The sequence below is a fragment of the Gopherus flavomarginatus genome, chromosome 21 (assembly GCF_025201925.1).
Source record: "Gopherus flavomarginatus isolate rGopFla2 chromosome 21, rGopFla2.mat.asm, whole genome shotgun sequence".
NCBI classification, from domain to species: domain Eukaryota; kingdom Metazoa; phylum Chordata; order Testudines; family Testudinidae; genus Gopherus; species Gopherus flavomarginatus.
The window spans coordinates 21,928,210-21,948,298 of NC_066637.1; the positions used below are offsets into that span (position 1 = coordinate 21,928,210).

General features: G+C 58.1%; 1 protein-coding gene across 1 annotated transcript in view; it reads left to right on the forward strand.

The window, feature by feature from the left end:
- The first annotated feature begins 2,619 nt into the window (after positions 1-2,619).
- The window catches only part of RAP1GAP (RAP1 GTPase activating protein), a 167,192-nt gene continuing 149,722 nt past the window's right edge, over positions 2,620-20,089 (forward strand). The window contains exons 1-2 of the mRNA XM_050931225.1: positions 2,620-2,722; positions 12,609-12,644. Of these exons, the coding sequence (XP_050787182.1) occupies positions 2,679-2,722; positions 12,609-12,644 (80 nt within the window). The 5' untranslated portion in view covers positions 2,620-2,678. The remainder of the gene's footprint in view (positions 2,723-12,608; positions 12,645-20,089) is intronic.

A 20,089-nucleotide genomic window follows, 5' to 3' on the forward strand; every position in this document is an offset into this window, starting at 1 on the left:
TAATGTGTGTAGGATTGTGCAGAGTGCATACTATGTGCATCTAGGATGGTGCAGAAGGTGTAGTGTGTGTGTCTGTGCGTAGGGTTGTGCAGAGGGTATATTCTGTATGTATACGGTTGTGCAGGGGGTATTGTTTGGGGGATGTAAGATTGCACAAGGGAAAGTGTGTATGTTGAGTATACTGTTTGTGTGTTGCGCTGGAGGGTATAACGTGGGGGGCTGTGCAAGGGGTATCGTGGGTTGTAAAGGAGTGTACAGTGGATGGTAGGGTGTATAGTGTGTGTGTATATAGGATTGTGCAGCGGTATTGTGTGGGTCTGTGTAGGAGCGTTGTGCAGGGGGTATAATGTGTGTGTTTATAGGATGATGCAGAGGATATAGTGTGTGTGTGTATAGGGTTGTGCAGAGTACATACAGTGTGTGTGTCTTGGATGATGCAGAAGATATAGTGTGTGTGTTTGTGGGTGTGTAGGGGGTATAGTGTGTGGAGCAGGCTTGTGCAGCTGTGTGTGCAGAAAGTAGTGTGTGAGTCTATGCAGGGGTGTACAGTGTGTGTGTGGAGGGTCATGGACGGAGTACATTGTGTGTCTCTATGTAAGATTGTGCAGTGGGTACAGTGTGTGTGAATAGCATGCAGGGGATATACTGTGTGTGTGTAGAAAGGTGCAAAGGGTATAGTGTGTATGTGTGTGTAGGGTTGTGCAGGGGGTATAGTGTGTGTGTGTGTAGGGTTGGATAGGGAGTACAGTGTGTTTGTGCATGTGTAGGAATATAATGTGTGTGTGGGTTGTGCAGGGGTGTATAGTTGGGGGCTGGGCGGGCGATGGGGGTCGGTGCTTGGCAGCCACATAACCCGATACTTTGCCCCCACCCCAACTGATTTTCCGGCTGGGCCCATCCTGGCCCTGCGACCATGAATTCCTCCCAGTCCCCTCCCCCGCAGCCTGGCAGGCGCCCCAGGAGCCAAGCTGGGCTGAGTGGGCGCTGCCCTGGGGCACAGAACAAGGGCTGCCAGTGTCCCTTCCCTCCCCCCACTGCTGAGCGACCTGCCCTCCTGGTCACCCACCTTCCCCTGGGAACAATCCACAGGCTTGTTGGGCTCATGCTGCCTGGGGGTTGTGGTTGGTGGCCCCCAAACACTCCCAGCCCCCCTCCTGTTCTGTGCGGGTCCCAAACACGCCCAGCCCCCCTCCTGTTCTGTGCGGGTCCCAAACACGCCCAGCCCCCCTCCTGTTCTGTGCGGGTCCCAAACACGCCCAGCTCCCCTCCTGGTCTATGAAGCCCCCCTAAACATGCCCAGGCTCTCCCACATTTTGTGTAGCCCCCCCAAACATGCCCACTACCCCCATTTTTACAGCTCCCTCTCTCCAGTTCGATGCTGTGATGCCCAGTGTGTAGGTTTGTGATGCTGCTGTGAGCTTCTGTGACGAAGTGGGACTTTCTTAATGTTTCCTCTGAATACTGTGTGGGTGCCCCAGTTTCCCCTATGCATTTCTTAAGTCTCTAGGTGGTGGGATAAAGGCCAGTGTGTGTAAATCACCGACACTCTGTCTCCTGGCAGCTAAGTGCCGGGGCCCTTCCCCCTGCAAGGTGATGGCTAAAGGTGAACAGAGAGATCAGGTGACCTCCTGGCCCGGGAAAGAGACAAAGGCCAGAAAGGAGGGGCTGGAGGGGGTTTTCAGTTAGGAGCTGGCTGGGGACAGGAAGTGAGGGCAGACGGGGGTGTCTGGCTCGCTGGGCCCCAGAACGGACCAGGCTGAGGGGTCCCGTTCTCTGTACCTACAAGCTCTGTTTTAGACCATGTTCCTGTCATCGAATAAACCTCTGTGTTACTGGCTGGCTGAGAGTCACGTCTGACTGCGAAGTGGGGGTGCAGGACCCTGTGGCTTCCCCAGGACCCCGCTGGGGTGGACTCGCTGTGGGAAGCGCACGGAGGGGCAGAGGATGCTGAATGCTCCACCGTCAGACCCAGAAGGTGAAGACGTGTGAGCTTCTTGCCCTGCAGACAGCCTGCTCCAAGGGAGAGGAGGCTCCCCAAAGTCCTGCCTGGCTTTGTGGGGAGCAGTTCCAGAGCATCGCCCGGGGACTCCGGTGCGGCTTCCCCATGGCAGTGCTGGGTTGGGGACCAGCTGTGGCCTAGAGGAGAGCGCCCCCGGCTTGTGGCTCCTTGTGCGGATGATGCTAACCCTCCAGGAGCGGTGTGGCTGGGGCCCAGGCCGAGGCCCCGGCGGTGATGGTGTGCCGGGGGCTGGGGTCTCTGTTCCCATCAGACAGATGGCTGGTGCTGATGAGGCTCCTGTGGGTGAATGGCTGGCACCAGCCCCACTCAGCTAATGGGCTCCCTGGTGCCCAGCGGAGACGTGGAGTTAATGGCTCCCTGGGCAGCTCCTTGCCAGCTGCTCCAGGTGGTTCCCTGTTTCAGGGGCCCTGCGAGGCACAGCTGGGTTGCCAGGCGACACTTGCCTATTGGCAGAGCCAGGGCCTGCCCTGTCTGTGCTGGCTGGAGCCGGGCAGAGTTTGGGCGGGACAGAAGCTGGAGCGGGCGGGGAGGGGGCGGGGGAGGCAGCGAGACGAGGCCGGTAGCGTAACTGGCTCTGCAGCTGCAGCAGCCGGGGATCGGGACAGGCTGTCACTGGCGTCCCCGGCTCCAACAGCTGGGCCTGCCCGTGCCTGCCAGCATGAGCTCCAGGAAGCGGAGCTTCACCTTCGGGGCCTATGGAGGGTAGGTGTCCCCGCGCAGCCCCCGGCATCTGTGGGCAGGGAGGGGTCCGTGAGCCCCGCACACATGAGAGCAACGGAGCTGGGCAGAATGGACGGGGGCTGGGCAAAGTTGCTCATGCAGCTCTGTCAGTGTCCCTCACTCCCGACTTGCAGCCCCCTGCTACTCCAGATCTGGATTCCCCCCAGCACATCTCTGCACGTGCCCCTCACTCCCAACCCACATCCCCCTGCTACCCCAGACTTGGGCTCCCCCCAGACAGTGCCCTTCACTTCCGACCCGCAGCCCCCTTCTAACCCAGATCTGGGCTCCCCCAATATCTCTGCCAGTGCCCCTCACTCCCAACCCACATCCCCCTGCTACCCCTGGGCTCCCCCCAGACAGTGCCCTTGACTTCTGACCCACAGCCCCCTGCTACTCCAGATCTGGATTGCCCCCAACACATCTCTGCCAGTGCCCCTCACTCCCAACCCACATCCCCCTGCTACCACAGACCTGGGCTCCCCCCAGACAGTGTCCCCTACTCCCGACCTGCAGCCCCCTGCTACTCCAGATCTGGATTCCCCCCAATATCTCTGCCAGTGCCCCTCACTCCCAACCCACATCCCCCTGCTACCCCTGGGCTCCCCCCAGACAGTGCCCTTCACTTCTGACCCGCGGCCCCTTCTAACCCAGATCTGGGCTCCCCCAATATCTCTGCCAGTGCCCATTCACTCCCAACCCACATCCCCCTGCTACCCCAGACCTGGGGTCCCCCTAGACAGTGCCCTTGACTTCTGACCCACAGCCCCCTGCTACTCCAGATCTGGATTGCCCCCAACACATCTCTGCCAGTGCCCCTCACTCCCAACCCACATCCCCCTGCGACCCTTGGGCTCCCCCCAGACAGTGCCCTTCACTTCTGACCCGCAGCCCCTTTCTTACCCAGACCTGGGCTCCCCCAATATCTCTGCCAGTGCCCCTCACTCCCAGCCCAGATCCCCCTGCTACCCCAGACCTGGGCTCCCCACAGACAGTGTCCCTTACTCCTGACCTGCAGCCCCCTGCTACTCCAGATCTGGATTCCCCCCAGCACATCTCTGCATATGCCCCTCACTCCCAACCCACATCCCACTGCGACCCTTGGGCTCCCCCCAGACAGTGCCCTTCACTTCTGACCCGCAGCCCCTTTCTAACCCAGATCTGGGCTCCCCCCAATATCTCTGCCAGTGCCCCTCACTCCCAACCCACATCCCCCTGCTACCCCAGACCTGGGCTCACCCCAGACAGTGCCCTTACCTTCTGACCCGCGGCCCCCTTCTAACCCAGATCTGGGCTCCCCCCAATATCTCTGCCAGTGCCCCTCACACCCAACCCACATCCCCCTGCTACCCCAGACCTAGGCTCCCCCCAGACAGTGCCCTTCACTTCCGACCCACAGCCCCCTGCTACTCCAGATCTGGATTCCCCCCAGCACATCTCTGCACATGCCCTTTATTCCCAACCCACATCCCCCTGCTACCCCTGGGCTCCCCCCAGACAGTGCCCTTCACTTCCGACCCGCAGCCCCCTTCTAACCCAGATCTGGGCTCCCCTCAATATCTCTGCACGTGCCCCTCACTCCCAACCCACATCTCCTTGCTACCCCAGACCTGGGCTCCCCCCAGACAGTGCCCTTCACTTCCGACCCACAGCCCCCTGCTACTCCAGATCTGGATTCCCCCCAGCACATCTCTGCACATGCCCTTTATTCCCAACCCACATCCCCCTGCTACCCCTGGGCTCCCCCCAGACAGTGCCCTTCACTTCCGACCCGCAGCCCCCTTCTAACCCAGATCTGGGCTCCCCCCAACACATCTTTGCATGTGCCCCTCACTCCCAACCCACATCCCCCTGCCTACCCCTGGACTCCCCCCAGACAGTGCCCTTCACTTCTGACCCACAGCCCCCTTCTAACCCAGATCTGGATTCCCCCCAGCACATCTCTGCATGTGCCCCTTAATCCTGACCTGCACCCCCCTTCCTAGCCCAGCCCTTGGCTCCCCACACACAGCTCTGCTGGCCCTCCTTAATCTTGACCTGCAGCCCTCGGCTCCCCACCACACCTAGCTCTGTGAGTCCTGATCTGCAGCCTATTTCCTGCCTGCTTTACTAGTCCAGTTCTGGCAACCCTTCCCCTGGTTCTGTGATCTCCCCATGCTGCTGCCCTGTGGCAGTACCTGCTAGTCCAGTTCTGCCCCTGCACTGTTGGTTGGGTCCGTAGCTGTGAGCGGGGCTGGCGGCCAGTGTCAGAATGTGGGTCCCAGCAGCGGGCTAGGACCTGGCCCTGCAGAGTCAGCTGGGGGCAGACTCCCGGCTCAGAGTGCTCCGTAGTGCACTGAAGTTGGAGGGGCTGGTAGACTTGCACTGAGCCAATAATCATGATGGCACTGGGTGCTCAGAGCCTGCTGCACCCATCACAGTGCCAGCCAGACACGGATTAACCCCCTGCCCTCATGAGCCATTAACCATCACTGCCCAGGCCAATCAGCATGGAACAGTAAGAGGGGCCCTGGCAGAGCTGGGAGGGCAGGGCGGGGATAGCACGGGGTGGGGATGGAGGGACCCTGGCAGAGCTGGGGGGCAGGATGGGGCTGTGGGCAGGGGATGGAGGGGCCATGGCAGAGCTGGGAGGGCAGGGCGGGGATAGCATGGGGTGGAGATGGAGGGGCCCTGGCAGAGCTGGGGGGCAGGATGGGGCTGTGGGCAGGGGATGGAGGTGCCATGGCAGAGCTGGGGGGGAGGGTGAGGATAGCACAGGGTGGGGATGGAGGGGCCCTGGCAGAGCTGAGGGGGCAGGGTGGGGCTGTGGGCAGGGGATGGAGGGGCCCTGGCAGAGCTGGTGGGGCAGGGTGGGGCTGTGGGTGGGGGATGGAGGGGCCCTGGCAGAGCTGGGGGGGAAGGGCGGGGATAGCAGGGGGTAGGGAAGGAGGGAAGGGCCCCGGCAGAGCTGGGAGAGGGGCAAGGGGGACTGTGGGCAGGGGATGGAGGGGCCCTGGCACAGCTGGTGGGGCAGGGTGGGGCTGTGGGCGGGGGATGGAGGGGCCCTGGCAGTGCTGGGGGGACAGGGTGGGACTGTGGGCGGGGGATGGAGGGGCCCTGGCAGAGCTGAGGAGACAGGGTGGTACTGTGGGTGGGGGATGGAGGGGCCCTGGCAGAGCTGGGGGGACAGGGTGGGGCTGTGGGCGTGGGATGGAGGGGCCCTGGCAGTGCTGAGGGGGACAGGGTGGGACTGGGGCATGGGATGGAGCGGCCCTGGCAGAGCTGGGGGGACAGGGTGGGATTGTGGGTGGGGGATGGAGGGGCCCTGGCAGAGCTGGGGGGACAGGGTGGGGCTGTGGGCAGGGGATGGAGGGGCCCTGGCAGTGCTGGGGGGGACAGGGTGGGACTGTGGGTGGGGGATGGAGGGGCCCTGGCAGTGCTGGGGGGGACAGGGTGGGACTGTGGGCGGGGGATGGAGGGGCCCTGGCAGTGCTGGGGGGGACAGGGTGGGACTGTGGGTGGGGGATGGAGGGGCCCTGGCAGTGCTGGGGGGGACAGGGTGGGACTGTGGGCGGGGGATGGAGGGGCCCTGGCAGTGCTGGGGGGGACAGGGTGGGACTGTGGGTGGGGGATGGAGGGGCCCTGGCAGAGCTGGGGGGGCACAGGACGGGGCTGGCCGGGGGCTGCAGGTCAGCACTGGCCGAGCTGCATGGTGCATGTGATTCACGCAGCACTTGCCTGCCCCGGCTCAGGGGGCCGCCTGCCCCGATGCTGTTTGCAGTGGTTTCCCCCTGCTGAATCGTGGCTCTCGGCCCCTTGAGAGGACTCAGCACATGAGCCCTGGCAGGGAGCCAGGACGGGGCTGCCCCAGGGGCTGGACAATGGGCCTGCTGCCTCCAGGCTGAGGGCCTTGGGCCCAGCGTTACGGGGGAGTCACCTCCAAGCCCTGTGACACCTGGACCAGGAGTTCGGTGCCTCCTGGGGCTGGACCCAGCCTGGGAGCCAGGGGGCAGGTGTCTGATGGGAGCCCCAGGGGGCTGGAGGATACTCATCAGGCAGCCTGGGGAGATTTGGCTGGAGGAGGCCAGTGTGTGCAGGGCAGTGGGAGGGAGAAGGGGCCCTGTGCTGTGGCGGGTCTGTGCTCTGGAGGAATGTGGGGGAAGTGCTGGGATGGGGAGCTGTGTTGTGCTTGGGGGGGAGGTGCTGTGCTGTGGGATGGGGGGCTATGCTGTGCTGTGCTAAGGAGATGGGGAGGCTGTGCTGCTGGGGAGGTGCTGGGGGATGGGGGGCTGTGCTGGGAGAAGGGTCTGTGCTGTGGGTCTGTGCTGGGGAAAGGTGCTGTGTTGGGGAGCTGGGGGATGAAGGACTGGGCTGGGGGGCTACCTGGGGATGGGAGCTGCAGCGTTTCACCTCTGTGTTGCTTTGAGCCCTGCCCTGGTCAGCAGAGAGCCCTGGGAGGGCCCAGGCGTGTCTGACCACAGCTGAGATGCCATGAGTTGTTTGGGGGTCAGACTGGCTTTATCGGTGCAGTCACTACTCGGTCCCTTGATCACCTTGGCTGAGGGGTGCAAGCTGAGTGGACAGCCCCGGCCTGGCTTCCTGGCCCTGTCTCGCCTGCCGGGCTCAGCCCCCGCCATGGCACCCTCCCTTGGGCAGGCACCCCATTGCACAAAGGTGGCTAGAAATCCCGTCTCTTGGGGTGGAGGTGGGACGGATTCTACTCTGGGAGTGGCTCTGAGCTTGCCCCCACCGTAGAGCTGGTGTTACAAGGGCTGGGGAATGGCAAGAGACACAGGCCTGGGACTGGCTTCCTGGGAGCTCCCCAGCCAGTGCTCCGATCTACCCCTGCTGTGCCTCTGCTGAGAGATGTTGGAGCTAGACTGGGGGTGACGCTGACTCCATTGTCTACGACACCCCTTAGCTACCAGGCCAGAGACCTGCCCCCAGTAATCCCCAGGGCAGAGCTTTGAGAATGGTCAGAGATGGAGAATCCATCATGACCCCAGTGAATTGGCCCAATGGTTAATTACTGTCACTGGTAAAAATGTTCGCCTTAGTCTGAACGTGTCCAGCCTCAGCTTCCTGCCACTGGGTCGGGTCAGAGCTGTCGCTGTCAGACTGACAAGCCCCTTATGAAATATTTGTTCCCCACGTAAGTACTTACAGGCTGGGATCAAGTCACCCTTGAGCCTTCTCTTTGTTAGGCTAAATGGATGGAGTTCTGTGAGTCAGTCTCTATACGGCAGGTTTTCTAATCCAGTTTAATCATCTCCCTGGCTCTCCTCTGATCCCTCTCCAGTTCATCAGCATCCTCCTTGAGCTGTGGCTGGAGCCAGGAGCAGGTGCCCCAGTGCCAGGCACAGAGGTAAATTAACCTCTCTGCTCCTCCTTGAGATACTTGAATGCATAACTCAGGTACCTGATTACCCTTTTGGCCAGGGTGTTGCCCTAGGAGCTTGTGTTCAGCTGATCATTCTCCATGACCCCTAGTCTTGTTCTGAAGGGCTGGGGATGGAGCCAGGCTGGGCTGGGGGAGAAATGACAATTCACCCTCATCTGGCTGGAATGTGTTTACTGCTCTGGGGCCGGGCTCACAGTGCATTAGTTGCCAGGATACCCTGTTCCCTCAGTACATCCTCAGGGCTCAGGCAGGTTAGCACGTACCTGCCTCTCCAGGGCACCTTGCCTTGCAAATAGCACCAGAAGGGCTCCTCCACGCACCAGGTGGGGTGCGCACTGTTGCCTAGGCAACTGCTGAGCACAGCTGCACAGTGCCTCACACCAAGGCGACCCCCTCCCACACGTGTGCACCTTGGCACTTGTGGGCACAGCCCCACACGCTGAGCTCCCTGGAGCTAGCTCTAGGGCACTGCTGGGGGGTGATGTGCATTTTAGTCACTGCCTGGTGCCAGCTGGTGCACTGCAACTGCCCAGCCCAAGGGGCTCTCCCAGTTTATCCAGCTCCCCTGGGCTGAGGGAAGAACCTAGGGCTGTCTACGCCGGCGGTTATGTTGGCTTCACTGCATCACTCGGGGTGGATTGGTCACACTCCTGTGCGATGTCGCTGTGTCAGCCGCACTTAGATCTGGGGCTAGACCCCAGAGCTCCTGCCTGCCAATTTTGGTCACTGCCAGCTCCTTGCTCTTTGTACAGTGTCTCCAGCCCCAGCCCCGCCCAGCACATGCTGCACCAGGGCCAGCTCCAGGGGTTTTCTGCCCCAAGCAGCAAAAAGGAAAAGAGAAAAAGCCGTGATCGCGATCTTCAGTTCTGCCGCCGCTTCAGTCTTTGGTGGCAGTTCGCTGGCTGGTCCTTCGCTCCGAGAGGGAGTGAGGGACCCACTGCCGAAGATCCGGACGTGCCCCCCTCACCGTTGGCTGCCCCAAGCAACTGCTTGCTGGGCTGGTGCTGGAGCCGGCCCTGCGCTGCACTGCCCACACAGTGCTAATGACAGAGGAATTGGCGCACCCGTAACACCCTCCTTTGCCCATCTTGCTGCCTGACCGAGTGTCCACGGCACTTGCGGGACTGGGAAACGTTGCCAAGTTTCTGTTCGCTGAGCTCAGCTGGCATTATTGTGACCTGCTCCCAGTTCAGCGTCAGTCTCTTCAGTCGGGAGTGAGACCAGCAGCGACATGATCCCTCTGCCACCTTTCAGCTGGGGGCATTTGCTTTTCACCTGGAGGGCTGAGGCCTGATGCGTATGAGGAGAGCTGCCCCAGTTTAACTGCACTGAGCTAGTTAAATGGAGAAATCTCTTCCCCAGCTGGGCTCAGTATCTGCAGAGGGCCCGAGTCTGTTACAACCGCACTAGAGAGCTGCAGCAGCTCCTGCTTTTAGCTTTGGAGTTCCTGATTGATTCTCAGCGTCAGCCACTCACGCATGCACTGAACCTGGTTTAACCCTTGTATAAATCAGTTTACCTTATGATGCAAGCTGAAGTGCCGTCAGCCATGGTTAAGCCAGTTTAAGTGCATTGGCATTAAGGAGTTTGCCCCAGTTTCAGTGCATTGATTTAGTTAAATTGTTGTCTCTTTGCTCAGATAGACCAGGCCGAAGCTTCCAGTCCTGAGTCAAGAGCCCTGCATGGGAAAGAGAAGGGCCTCCTCCCAGGAGGCAGCCAGCAGTCCCCAGAGACCCAGACCAAAGAGGTTAGGAAGAGCTTAGTTACCTTAAAACAAAACTCTGATTTGGGATTTGACCCTTCCTCTCTGGACGTTCAGCCCCCAGAGCCCTACAGGACAACCTGGAAGTGAAACTACTAGAAACAGACTGGGAAACTCACTAGTCTGGCTATTGACTGAGACCAGGAAGATGCAGCCAGAGGGCATGGAGAAGAGTAAATGAGGGGCCAGATCTTCAGCTGGTGAGAATTGGCTGTAACACAAGTGAAGTCAGTGGTCGTGAACCCCAGCTGCTGTGAATTGCTGCTGCTCCATTGAAGTCAATGGCACTGTCATAAACAGATGGTTAAGGGTTAATGCCTCTTTTACCTGTAAAGGGTTAAGAAGCTCAGTAAACCTGGCTGACACCTGACCAGAGGACCAATGGGGGACAAGATACTTTCAAATCTTGGTGGAGAGAAGTCTTTGTTTGTGCTCTTTGTTTTGGGTGTTGTTCGCTCTTGGGACTAAGAGGGACCAGTCTCTCATGTTTCAAAATTGTAAGTAACAGCCAGGCAAGGCGGATTAGTTTTATTTTTGTTTTCTCAACCTGTAAATGTCCCTCTTTTGCTGAGAGGATTTTACCTCTGCTTGCTGTAACTTTGAACCTAAGGCTAGAGGGGGTTCCTCTGGGCTATAGGAATCTGATTACCCTGTAAAGTATTCTCCATCCTGATTTTACAGAGATGATTTTTTTTACTTTTCTTTCTTTAATTAAAAGCTTTCTTTTTAAGAACCTGATTGATGTTTCCTTGTTTTAATATCCAAGGGGATTGGATCTGGACTCACCAGGGATTGGTGGGGGGAAAGAAGGAGGGATGGTTAATTTCTCCTTGTTTTAAGATCCAAGGGGTTTGGATCTGTTTTCACCAGGGAATTGGTGAAGTCCCTCAAGGCAACCCAGGGAGGGGAAAGTTTTGGGGGGGGACAGAAAGTGCTCCAGACACTGAAATTTCTGGATGGTGGCAGAGTTACCAGATCTAAGCTAGTAATTAAGCTTAGAAGTGTCCATGCAGTTCCCCACATTTGTACCCTAAAGTTCAGAGTGGGGAAGGAACCTTGACAGGCACAATGCTGATTTCTACCAGCTAAATATCTGGTCCTCCAAGTTTAAAATTCTCCCCATTTTAATGAAGGCCCAGGCCAGGCTGTCTTGGGGGCTGTTCCAAGCCCCTTTGGTCTCTGCATAATCAGAGGGGTTTGCCTTGGCTCAGCATGTCACTCCCCTGCTGTGTTTTGCAGCACCTGGCTGCTGTGCCGCCCTAGGGTGACCAGACAGCAAGTGTGAAAAATCGGGACAGGGTGAAGGGTAATAAGAATCTGTATAAGAAAAAGACCCCAAAATCGGGACATCTGGTCACTCTAGCTGTGCCTCATGCCAGAGGTGGCTGCATTTCATGCAGTTTGTGTCTCAGTGATTGGGTGAGGGTGGGGGGCCTCCCAGGTGAAATAGCCGCTGGAGATGAGGTTGCTGCTGGGGGAAGCAGTGTCCATGGTGTGTTTCCAGACAGTGTCTAGTTTAAACCGGACCCAGGGCTGTGCAGGAAGCTGCCTGATGCCTGAGCTGGCCGGACAGGTTCCAGGACTCAAGACTTGTTTTTATCCCTGCTCTGAGGACAGATTGGGCTGCAAGTGGTAGAATGGGGGAGGGGCAGGGACTGGCTTTTTGTTGGGTTTGCACAGCACCAAACAGTGGGGGCCTGGATCATGATTGTGGCCTTTATGCGCCCCCTCAGCATACCCAGTAATAACGGCTCACCAGGCTCTCCGGACTGAATGAGACTGGGCCAGGATCCCGCCCAGCACCATTCTGCCCAGCTTCCTGCCCCTGCCTCTCCCCTGCTGCTGCCCACAGCTCCAGGGCATTTGAGAGGTTCCCCCCAGATGGTGGGAAGTTCTTGGGGAAGGGAGCAAGGTAGAGTGGGGGCTGTGAAGGGCCTGCATGAATGGTGGCTAATAATAGCAGGCCTGGCTATTCAGCCCTTTCTCCAAGATGGTCCCAAGCACCAGCCACAATTCAGTAGGGTCCAGTCCTGGGAGTGTTCCCTGCAGTCAGTGGGCGTGAAGGGAGGGGGTAGGGAGCGTGGAGTTGGCCTGGAGGGGTCCCAGCACCTCAAGTTGTGGGGTCATGGGGGAGAATGCTTGGCCTTTCCAAAGCCCTCTAGCCCTACTGAGCTGAGTCCTGCCCGATGCCAGGGCCTGGGAGCTGGCTCTCTGGGCCTGCTTCTCCCTGGTGCTAGTGCCCTCTCTGCCTGGGTTCGTGGCTTCTCTCTGCCAGCTTGGCTGATTGGGCCTGAGGTTTGTTCCCTCCAGGTCATCGCCTCCTCTGCTCAGCTCAGCTCCACCACAGGGTCAGCTGGCTACAGGCCTGGCATGGATCACTCCTCTTCCTGCCTGGTTTCCGCTGCCTGCAAGGCACTCTCCCCTGTGGCTCCCTGTGTCCCATTCACCCCCTGGTGCTGCCCTGCATGGCTAGTCCTGACTGCCCACCCCCTCACATGCAAACAAGAGGGCATTCTCCTCTGCAGCTGCTCCATCCAGAGCAGTCTGCCCCTCCCTGCCTACTCTCCAGGTCTCCGGACACAGCTCCCCTTCCTCGCAGCCCCGATGTCCCCCTGGAGGCAGGTGGTCACCAAGGGATGGATGAGGGAGCCCTGCATGCTGGAGGGGCCCTTGTCCCCTAGGGCCGTGGCCAACCGTCTAACTAGCTTCTCCATCTTGTTTTTCAGGGTGGACAAGTCATTCATCTATCACAGAAGCCTCCGGTGAGTAGGTGACTGGCCCTGTGGTCCTTGCTCCATCCTGGAGGAGACCAGGGTGGAGTGGGAACAGACAGGGCTCTCCGAGGCATGGGGTGCCAAGGGGCTCAGGCTGTTGGGGGTGGGGAGAGGCTGTAAATGTTCTGGCTCTCAGGGCAGTTTCTGGAGCCCCCACTTGGAAGGACAGAGAAATATTAGCAGGAGGCCTAGCCCCCTGAGGGTTGTGGGGCACAGAGATGGGGTGGTCTCAGAGCCACGCGTGGGGGGCTGCAGGGAGCTGGGATGGGCTCAGAGGCAGCTGCCAGGGATGCAGGGAGGGGCTGGGACTAGTTGGAACCTGACTATCCAGGACACTGCGTGAGGAGCTGGGTTGGCTCTAGAATGGCCGAGCTGAAGGATTCCAATCACCATTGTTCTGCCCATGGCTAGTGGGAGCTGCAGTAGAGCAGGCATCCTGAGGCTGAGGGTCTGGGGTTATGCCAGGGGGCCCTGAGGATCCCGTGGGATCCTGGGTCTTAGGGCCACTGTCTGTGCTGAATGAGCAGGAGTCGGGTTTTCAAGCATGCAGTCGGCACTCAGGGATCAGTGAGAGGTGCTTGCCTGGCTCAGCGCCCACAGCAACCTGCCTGTGGCAGTGTGTGGGGCAGGGCCGGAGTGAAGGGAGGGGCAGGACGGGGATTTCTGGGACCAAGTTTGTAGCTGGAATCTGGACATGAGGGCCAGGAGCACATCCCCTGCAGGGATCCTGCAACGGGGCCAAAGCAGCCTGAGAGCCGACAATGGGCACCTCTCAGACACTCTGGGTGCATTGGTGGTGCCAAGCTGAAAGGGGCATTGTCCCTGTGAGAGAGATGCTGCCACTTGGCTGAGTCTGGCATTGGTGCAGGCCTGAGGGTCATTGGCCACATTGGGTCCTGGCAGGTTCCTGTGGCATGTGCTGTACAGGGCAGGAGGTGTCCTCCAGAGAGCAGGGCTCGGCTGGGGGCCTGGGTGCACGGTGACCCGCACCAGCTGTGTGTCAGCCCCTGAGCCTAGCATTGCATCGGCCCGGGGGGGGCTGGGCCAGGCAGCCATTAGATGGCACCGTAGAGCTGGAGTGTCAATGTCGCTGAGCCAAGGGGCAGCTGCTCTGGGTTTTTAACCCCATAGTACCATCCTCCCCTGCAGCGCACGGGGGAGGCTTAGCTTGTCTCCTGCCTTGGAACGGGAGCTGCAGACTCCAGGCTCCCTGAAGCACCACAAAGCCACTCAGAGGGGAGAAAGCACTACCCAGTGGCCAGGGCACTAGCTAAGACCTGGGAAATCCTCAGCACTGCCACAACCTTCCTGTGTGTCCTCAGGCCTGTCCCTTAGCCTCTCTGCTGCAGTTGCCATCTGTACAGTGGGAGTAACAGCTGTGCCCTGCTCACCAGGTGCAAGGTGACAGCTATTATTGAGGCGCTCGGATACCACGATCCCGGTGCTGGATAAGTACTTGCACTAGGAAGAGATTCTCCACCCCCCGCCTCCCCTCCCCACCAGCAATGGCATCAGCTGGGCCTGGAGCTCCGCTGGATCAGGGCGCTGGGCTCTTGAACTCAGAGTGCTTTGAATGGGTGGAGGGTGTAGATTGGTGTTATCTGACCCCCATTTCCTAGCTGGAGGAGGCAAGACACAGGGACAGACACAGGTGGGCCTGATCCCACAGGCAGTCAGTGAGTCACCAGGACCACATGGGATTCACCCAAGAGTTCTGAAGGAACTCAAATGTGAAATTGCAGAACTACTGACTGTGGTTTGTAACCTATCATTTAAATCAGCTTCTGGAGGATAGCTAATGTGGCGCCAATTTTTAAAAAGGGCTCCAGAGGTGACCCCGGCAATTACAGGCCTGACTTCAGTACTGGGCAAACTGGTTGAAACTAGAACAAAATTATCAGACAGTTAGATGAACATAATTTGTTGGGGAAGAGTCAACATGGTTTTTGTAAAGGGAAATCATGCCTCACCAGTCTACTAGAATTCCTTGAGGGGGTCAACAAGCATGTGGACAAGGGGGATCCAGTGGATACAGTGTGCTTAGATTTTCAGAAAGCCTTTGGCAAAGTCCTTCACCAAAGGCTCTTAAGCAAAGTAAGCTGTCATGGCATAAGAGGGAAGGTGCTCTCATGGATCGGTAACTGGTTAAAAGATAGGAAACAAAGGGTAGGAATAAATGGTCAGTTTTCAGACTGGAGAGAGGTAAATAATGGTGTCCCCCAGGGGGTCTGTACAGGGACCCGTCCTATTCAACATATTCTTAAATGATCTGGAAAAAGGGGTAACAGTGAGGTGGCAAAATTTGCAGATGATACAAAACTACTCAAGATAGTTAAGTCCCAGTGTCCTGCATCCCAGGCCCTTACACTACCTGCTGTTTTATGCTGCCCCCTTCTGAAGAGGGTTTGCCCTCACTGGGGTGGTGGCTGGTGGGAATTCTTCCATCTGAGAGAAGAGATCAAACCAGGGGCTGGCCTGGGCTGGCCTAGGCTGAGATGCATTAGAAGTTGTAATTGGGGATGAAGAATTGGGCAGAGCCCTGTGATCTGTTCCCCGCTCTTCCACTGACCTACTAGGTGTCTTTGGGAAGCTCCCCTCCCAGTGCCTCAGTTTCACCATCTGTACTAACGGTGCTGGTGCTGTGTGGATAAAATACACACATCTGTGAGGCGTTGAAGCCACCTCACACTTTCCTTATTGTGGTTTTTGGGGCCAATATAGTTTCCCAGCCACACTGCAGCCAATCCAGTCGTGTGAGCTCAGATCCTGAGTTCACAGAGCTAACAAGGCTGGGGCCATCCGTGGGTGTGCTGAGCATGACTCTCTAGTGACCCCTTCTAGCATGGTCTGAGCCAGGAGAATGATGCTTGTGGCAGAGGGCTGGAGCACTGATGTCCATCTGGGGCGCTATGAGGCAGGCATTTCCTCAGGAATCACTAGGGAGGCTGAGCCCCAGCCATGTATGTTGGTTTTGGGAGGGCAGGAAATGCAGCCTCTGGTCTCACTTGAGAAGTTTCCATCCCCAGGAGAGAGCACTAGCCCCGTGGGACAGAGGGCAGCTGGAACCATCCCGCATTGCAGCTGTCTGGCCAGGGTTGGCACATGGCTCTCTGTGCTCCTGGCAGGGCACTGCCAGTTTTCTGCTGGAAATCGCAGGAGGAGCTGTGCCCAGGGATTGAGGGACTTCCCCTGTGAGCAGATTGGTATATCTCCAATTATTATTATTATTGGTATAACCCAGTAAAGGATGAATGGGAACCAATCTCCTAGAGCTGGAAGGGACCTTGAAAGGTCATTGAGTCCAGCCCCCTGCCTTCACTAGCAGGACCAATTTTTGCCCCAGATCCCTAAGTGGCTACCTCAAGTTTTGAACTCACAACCCTGGGTTTAGCAGGTCAATGCTCAAACCACTGAGCTATCCCTCCCCCCTCACATCATCCTCTGAAGCATCTGGTTTGTGCCCGTGGAAGAGATGGGAGGCTGGCCTAGATGGGCTCTTGTCTGATCCACTGCAGCAGGAGGCAGGAGACTGGCCTGGGGTGTCAGAGAGGCTGGGTTGGAGGGGCCCATTGCTCTGGCATGCGCGAGAAGGGGCGTGCCGTGCTGGCCTCGCTCTGTGCTCCCTGGCGGCTGGGTGTGTCAGGGCGATTGCACTAATAGGCATCAGCCAAGCCCATGCTGCAGCTTGGAGAGCGGAGTCCCTGGGGGACTCCGCCAGCTTCTTCCCTCCCCCGTCCCCCCATTTCACTCTTTCTGTAGCCATAGCAACCAGCAACAATCCTGCAGCGCCTGTTGTCGCCTCCTCTCAGGCACAGGCAGAGAGAGCAGGGAGCTGCAGCCCCTGGCTCCAGCCCATCGACAGGGCCAGAGCCTGTGCTGGCTCCTAGGGGAAAGACTGAGACCTGCTCCGTACAGTGCATGGAGGGAGCAGGGCGGGAGGGGTGACAGGGAGGGAGGGCTTAGGGGCCCTGGAAGGAGCATGCTGGGGGCCCTGATGTGCTGCCGCAGCCCCATTGATGTGGGAAAGAATGTGCCCGTGGCCTCTGCAGTCATCTGAGCCCCAAGCAGCCCCACAGGGTGTGGGGCTGGCACCTGTGGAAACCCACATCTGCCACCCTGGGCACCAACACCCTGCCCTGGCATAGAAAGGGGCATGTATGCACCCAGGGCCAGGCAGCAGGGCACCAGGATGGTTCCATCCTCTGTGACTGGCTGGAGGGAGAACCCTCCGGGAGGAGCAGTGGGACCCAGTGCAAGGGGAAAGACCTCATCCCCCACCAGCAAGGAGCCCCTGACCAAGAGCTTCATCCCTCCAGACAGAGGTGTGGGCAGCAGCCCCCCAGAAGTGCCCCCATCTGTCTCCCTCCCCTCATCACCCCTTTACATTGAATTGAAAGTCCAGCAGATAGAGATGTAGAGCAGGAGCTGTGAACTCTGATTCCAGCGACTCCACTGTCCTGAGCTCTGGCAAATCACTTCCCCTTCCAGCAAGTATCTTGTTTATTTTGAGGTGAAGCTCTTTGAGGCAGGGACTGGCTCTCACTAGGAGTCTGAGCAGCACCTGGCATGGGGGCCCCCTGATCTCAGCAGGATCCAGCCGGCGCCTGGCAGGGCGGGCCCCCGATCTCAGCTGAGACCTCTAGATGCTAACCCAATATACGTAATAGTAACTAACAAGAGGAAAGGAATGGGGCAGCAATGCCAGAGTGGGTGCTGAGCGGTGGTTCTATGCTTGGGAGGGGCGGGGGAGGGCGTTCTGCTCTGTCCATGGGACTGGGGCCCTGCTATGGGTTTCCAACAGAGCATCATCCATTTGTAAAGCTCCTAGGAGCAGACCCCTGTGTCACGGAGTCCCTGAGCGATGCTCTGGAACTGCTCCCCACAAAGCCAGGCAGGACTTTGGGGAGCCTCCTCTCCCTTGGAGCAGACTGTCTCCAGGGCAAGAAGCTCACACGACTTCACCTCCTGGGTCTGACCTTGGAGCATTCAGCATCCTCTGCCCCTCCGTGCGCTTCCCACAGTGAGTCCGCCCAGGTGGGGTCCTGGGGAAGCCACAGGGTCCTTCACCCCCGCTTCGCAGTCAGACGTGACTCTCAGCCAGCCAGTAACACAGAGGTTTATTCGATGACAGGAACAGGGTCTAAAACAGAGCTTGTAGGTACAGAGAACCGGACCCCTCAGCCTGGTCCGTTCTGGGGCCCAGCGAGCCAGACACCCCCGTCTGCCCTCACTTCCTGTCCCCAGCCAGCTCCTAACTGAAAAACCCCCTCCAGCCCCTCCTTTCTGGCCTTTGTCTCTTTCCCGGGCCAGGAGGTCACCTGATCTCTCTGTTCACCTTTAGCCATCACCTTGCAGGGGGAAGGGCCCCGGCCCTTAGCTGCCAGGAGACAGAGTGTCGGTGATTTATACACACTGGCCTTTATCCCATCACCTAGAGACTTAAGAAATGCATAGGGGAAACTGGGGCACCCACACAGTATTCAGAGGAAACATTAAGAACAGTCCCACTTAGTCACATCTCTCCCCACTTCGAGACCGAACTGAGCGAGGTCACTTTAGCCGGTGACCTGGGGAAGTTCGAACCCACCAACGTTCTCATGGATGCCCCATCATCTCTCCCATTCCTTAGTGGGAGTTACACCAGGCCCTTCCAGTTTCAGGCCCTCCTGTGGGTCTGTTGTGCTTGATGGCGCTTGCAGGCTGCATGTGGGAAGGTTTATACAGCCTGTGCCCTTTTGCCACCCCAATACCTCTGGGGTTTAAACTAGGATTGGGTCTTTTCCCAGTGCTCCAGTTTGAAGGGCTGCAATTTGGGCTCTCTTGGTTACGAGCCGCCATCTTGACCTTGGCCACCCTCTGAACAGGTGTCTCTGTCCCTAGCAGCTCAGCATCAGCCCCTTGCATTTGACAACCCAGGGTTGAGAGTTCAATCCTTGAGGGGGCCATTTAGGGAACTGGGGTAAAAATCTGTCTGGGGATTGATCCTGTTTTGAGCAGGGGGTTGGACTAGATACTTCCTGAGGTCCCTTCCAACCCTGGTATTCTATGAGTCTATGAGACGCCGCCACGTCGGAGGAGAGTGGTCAGTATACACAGTAAAGCGCCACCCAAATAGATACATCTGCAGCTTTCTAAGGGCCTGCACCATGGCCAGGTATTTCTTCTCTGAGGCCACAGAGTTCTGCTCCCAGGGCTGCAGTTTCTTGCTCAGGTAGCCGATGGGGTGTCTCCCCCCGCTCAGCACCGGCTTGCATCAGCGCTGTGCCCAGCCCTGCATCTGAGGCGTCGGTGAACACTGCAAAGGGCTTGGCAAAGTCTGGATTTACCAGATTTACCGGGCCCAGGATTAGAGCCTCCTTCAGTATACAGAGAGCCCTCTGGCACTGCTCAGTCCAAACCACCTCGTCTGGCTTCCCCCTCTCACATAGCTCAGGTATGGGGCAGCTAGGGGGCTAACGTGGGATACCAACCTCCGGTAGCACCCCGCCATCTTGATAAAGGCCTGGACCTACTTCTTGGTCTGGGAAATGGACCAATCTCTGATCATCTCCACCTTGCACTTTTCAGCTTTTACCGTCAGTCCTGCCTCCTTGAGGCAGCCCAGCACCCTCTTCACCTGGGACACCTGTTTCTCCCAGGTCTGGCTAAAGACACACATGTCATTGATGTACACCAGGGCCACGTTCTCCATCCCCCTCAGCTTGTCTAGAATCTCCCCAGGCCTAGGGTAGGCATCGCACACCGGGATGGCTTTAAGCTTCCAATAGTTCCCCCTGAACCAGATCATTCCATCTCCCTTGGGGACCAGCCCCACTGGTGAGGCCCATGGGCTGTTGAACGTCTGGATCCCATCTAAAGCCACCAGGAAAAGGCAGGTCTACGTGATTGGAGACTCCTTACTGAGAAGAATAGACAGGCCTGTAACTAGAGCTGACCAGGAGAACAGAAGGGTGTGCTGTCTTCCAGGTGCTAAGATACAGGATGTGGACCTGAGGCTGAAAAGGATCCTAGCGGGAGTGGGAAAGAATCCATTGATTGTCCTTCATGTGGGAACGAATGATACGGCTAGATTCTCGCTGGAATGTATCAAGGGAGACTATGCCAGACTGGGGAAGACGCTTAAGGAAATCAAGGCTCAGGTGATCTTCAGTGGGATTCTGCCGGTTCCTAGAGAAGGGCAACAAAGGTGTGACAAGATTATGGCAATCAACGGATGGCTCAGGCAGTGGTTCTATCAGGAGGGCTTTGGGATGTACGGTCATTGGGAAGAATTTATGGACAGAGGACTGTTCTCTCGGGATGGACTTCATCTGAGTAAGGAGGGAAATAGACTTCTAGGATGGAGGCTTGCCCAACTGATTAAGAGAGCTTTAAACTAGGAATTTGAGGGAGATGGTTGGGAGACGTCCAGGTGATCTCCACGCCGGAATTTA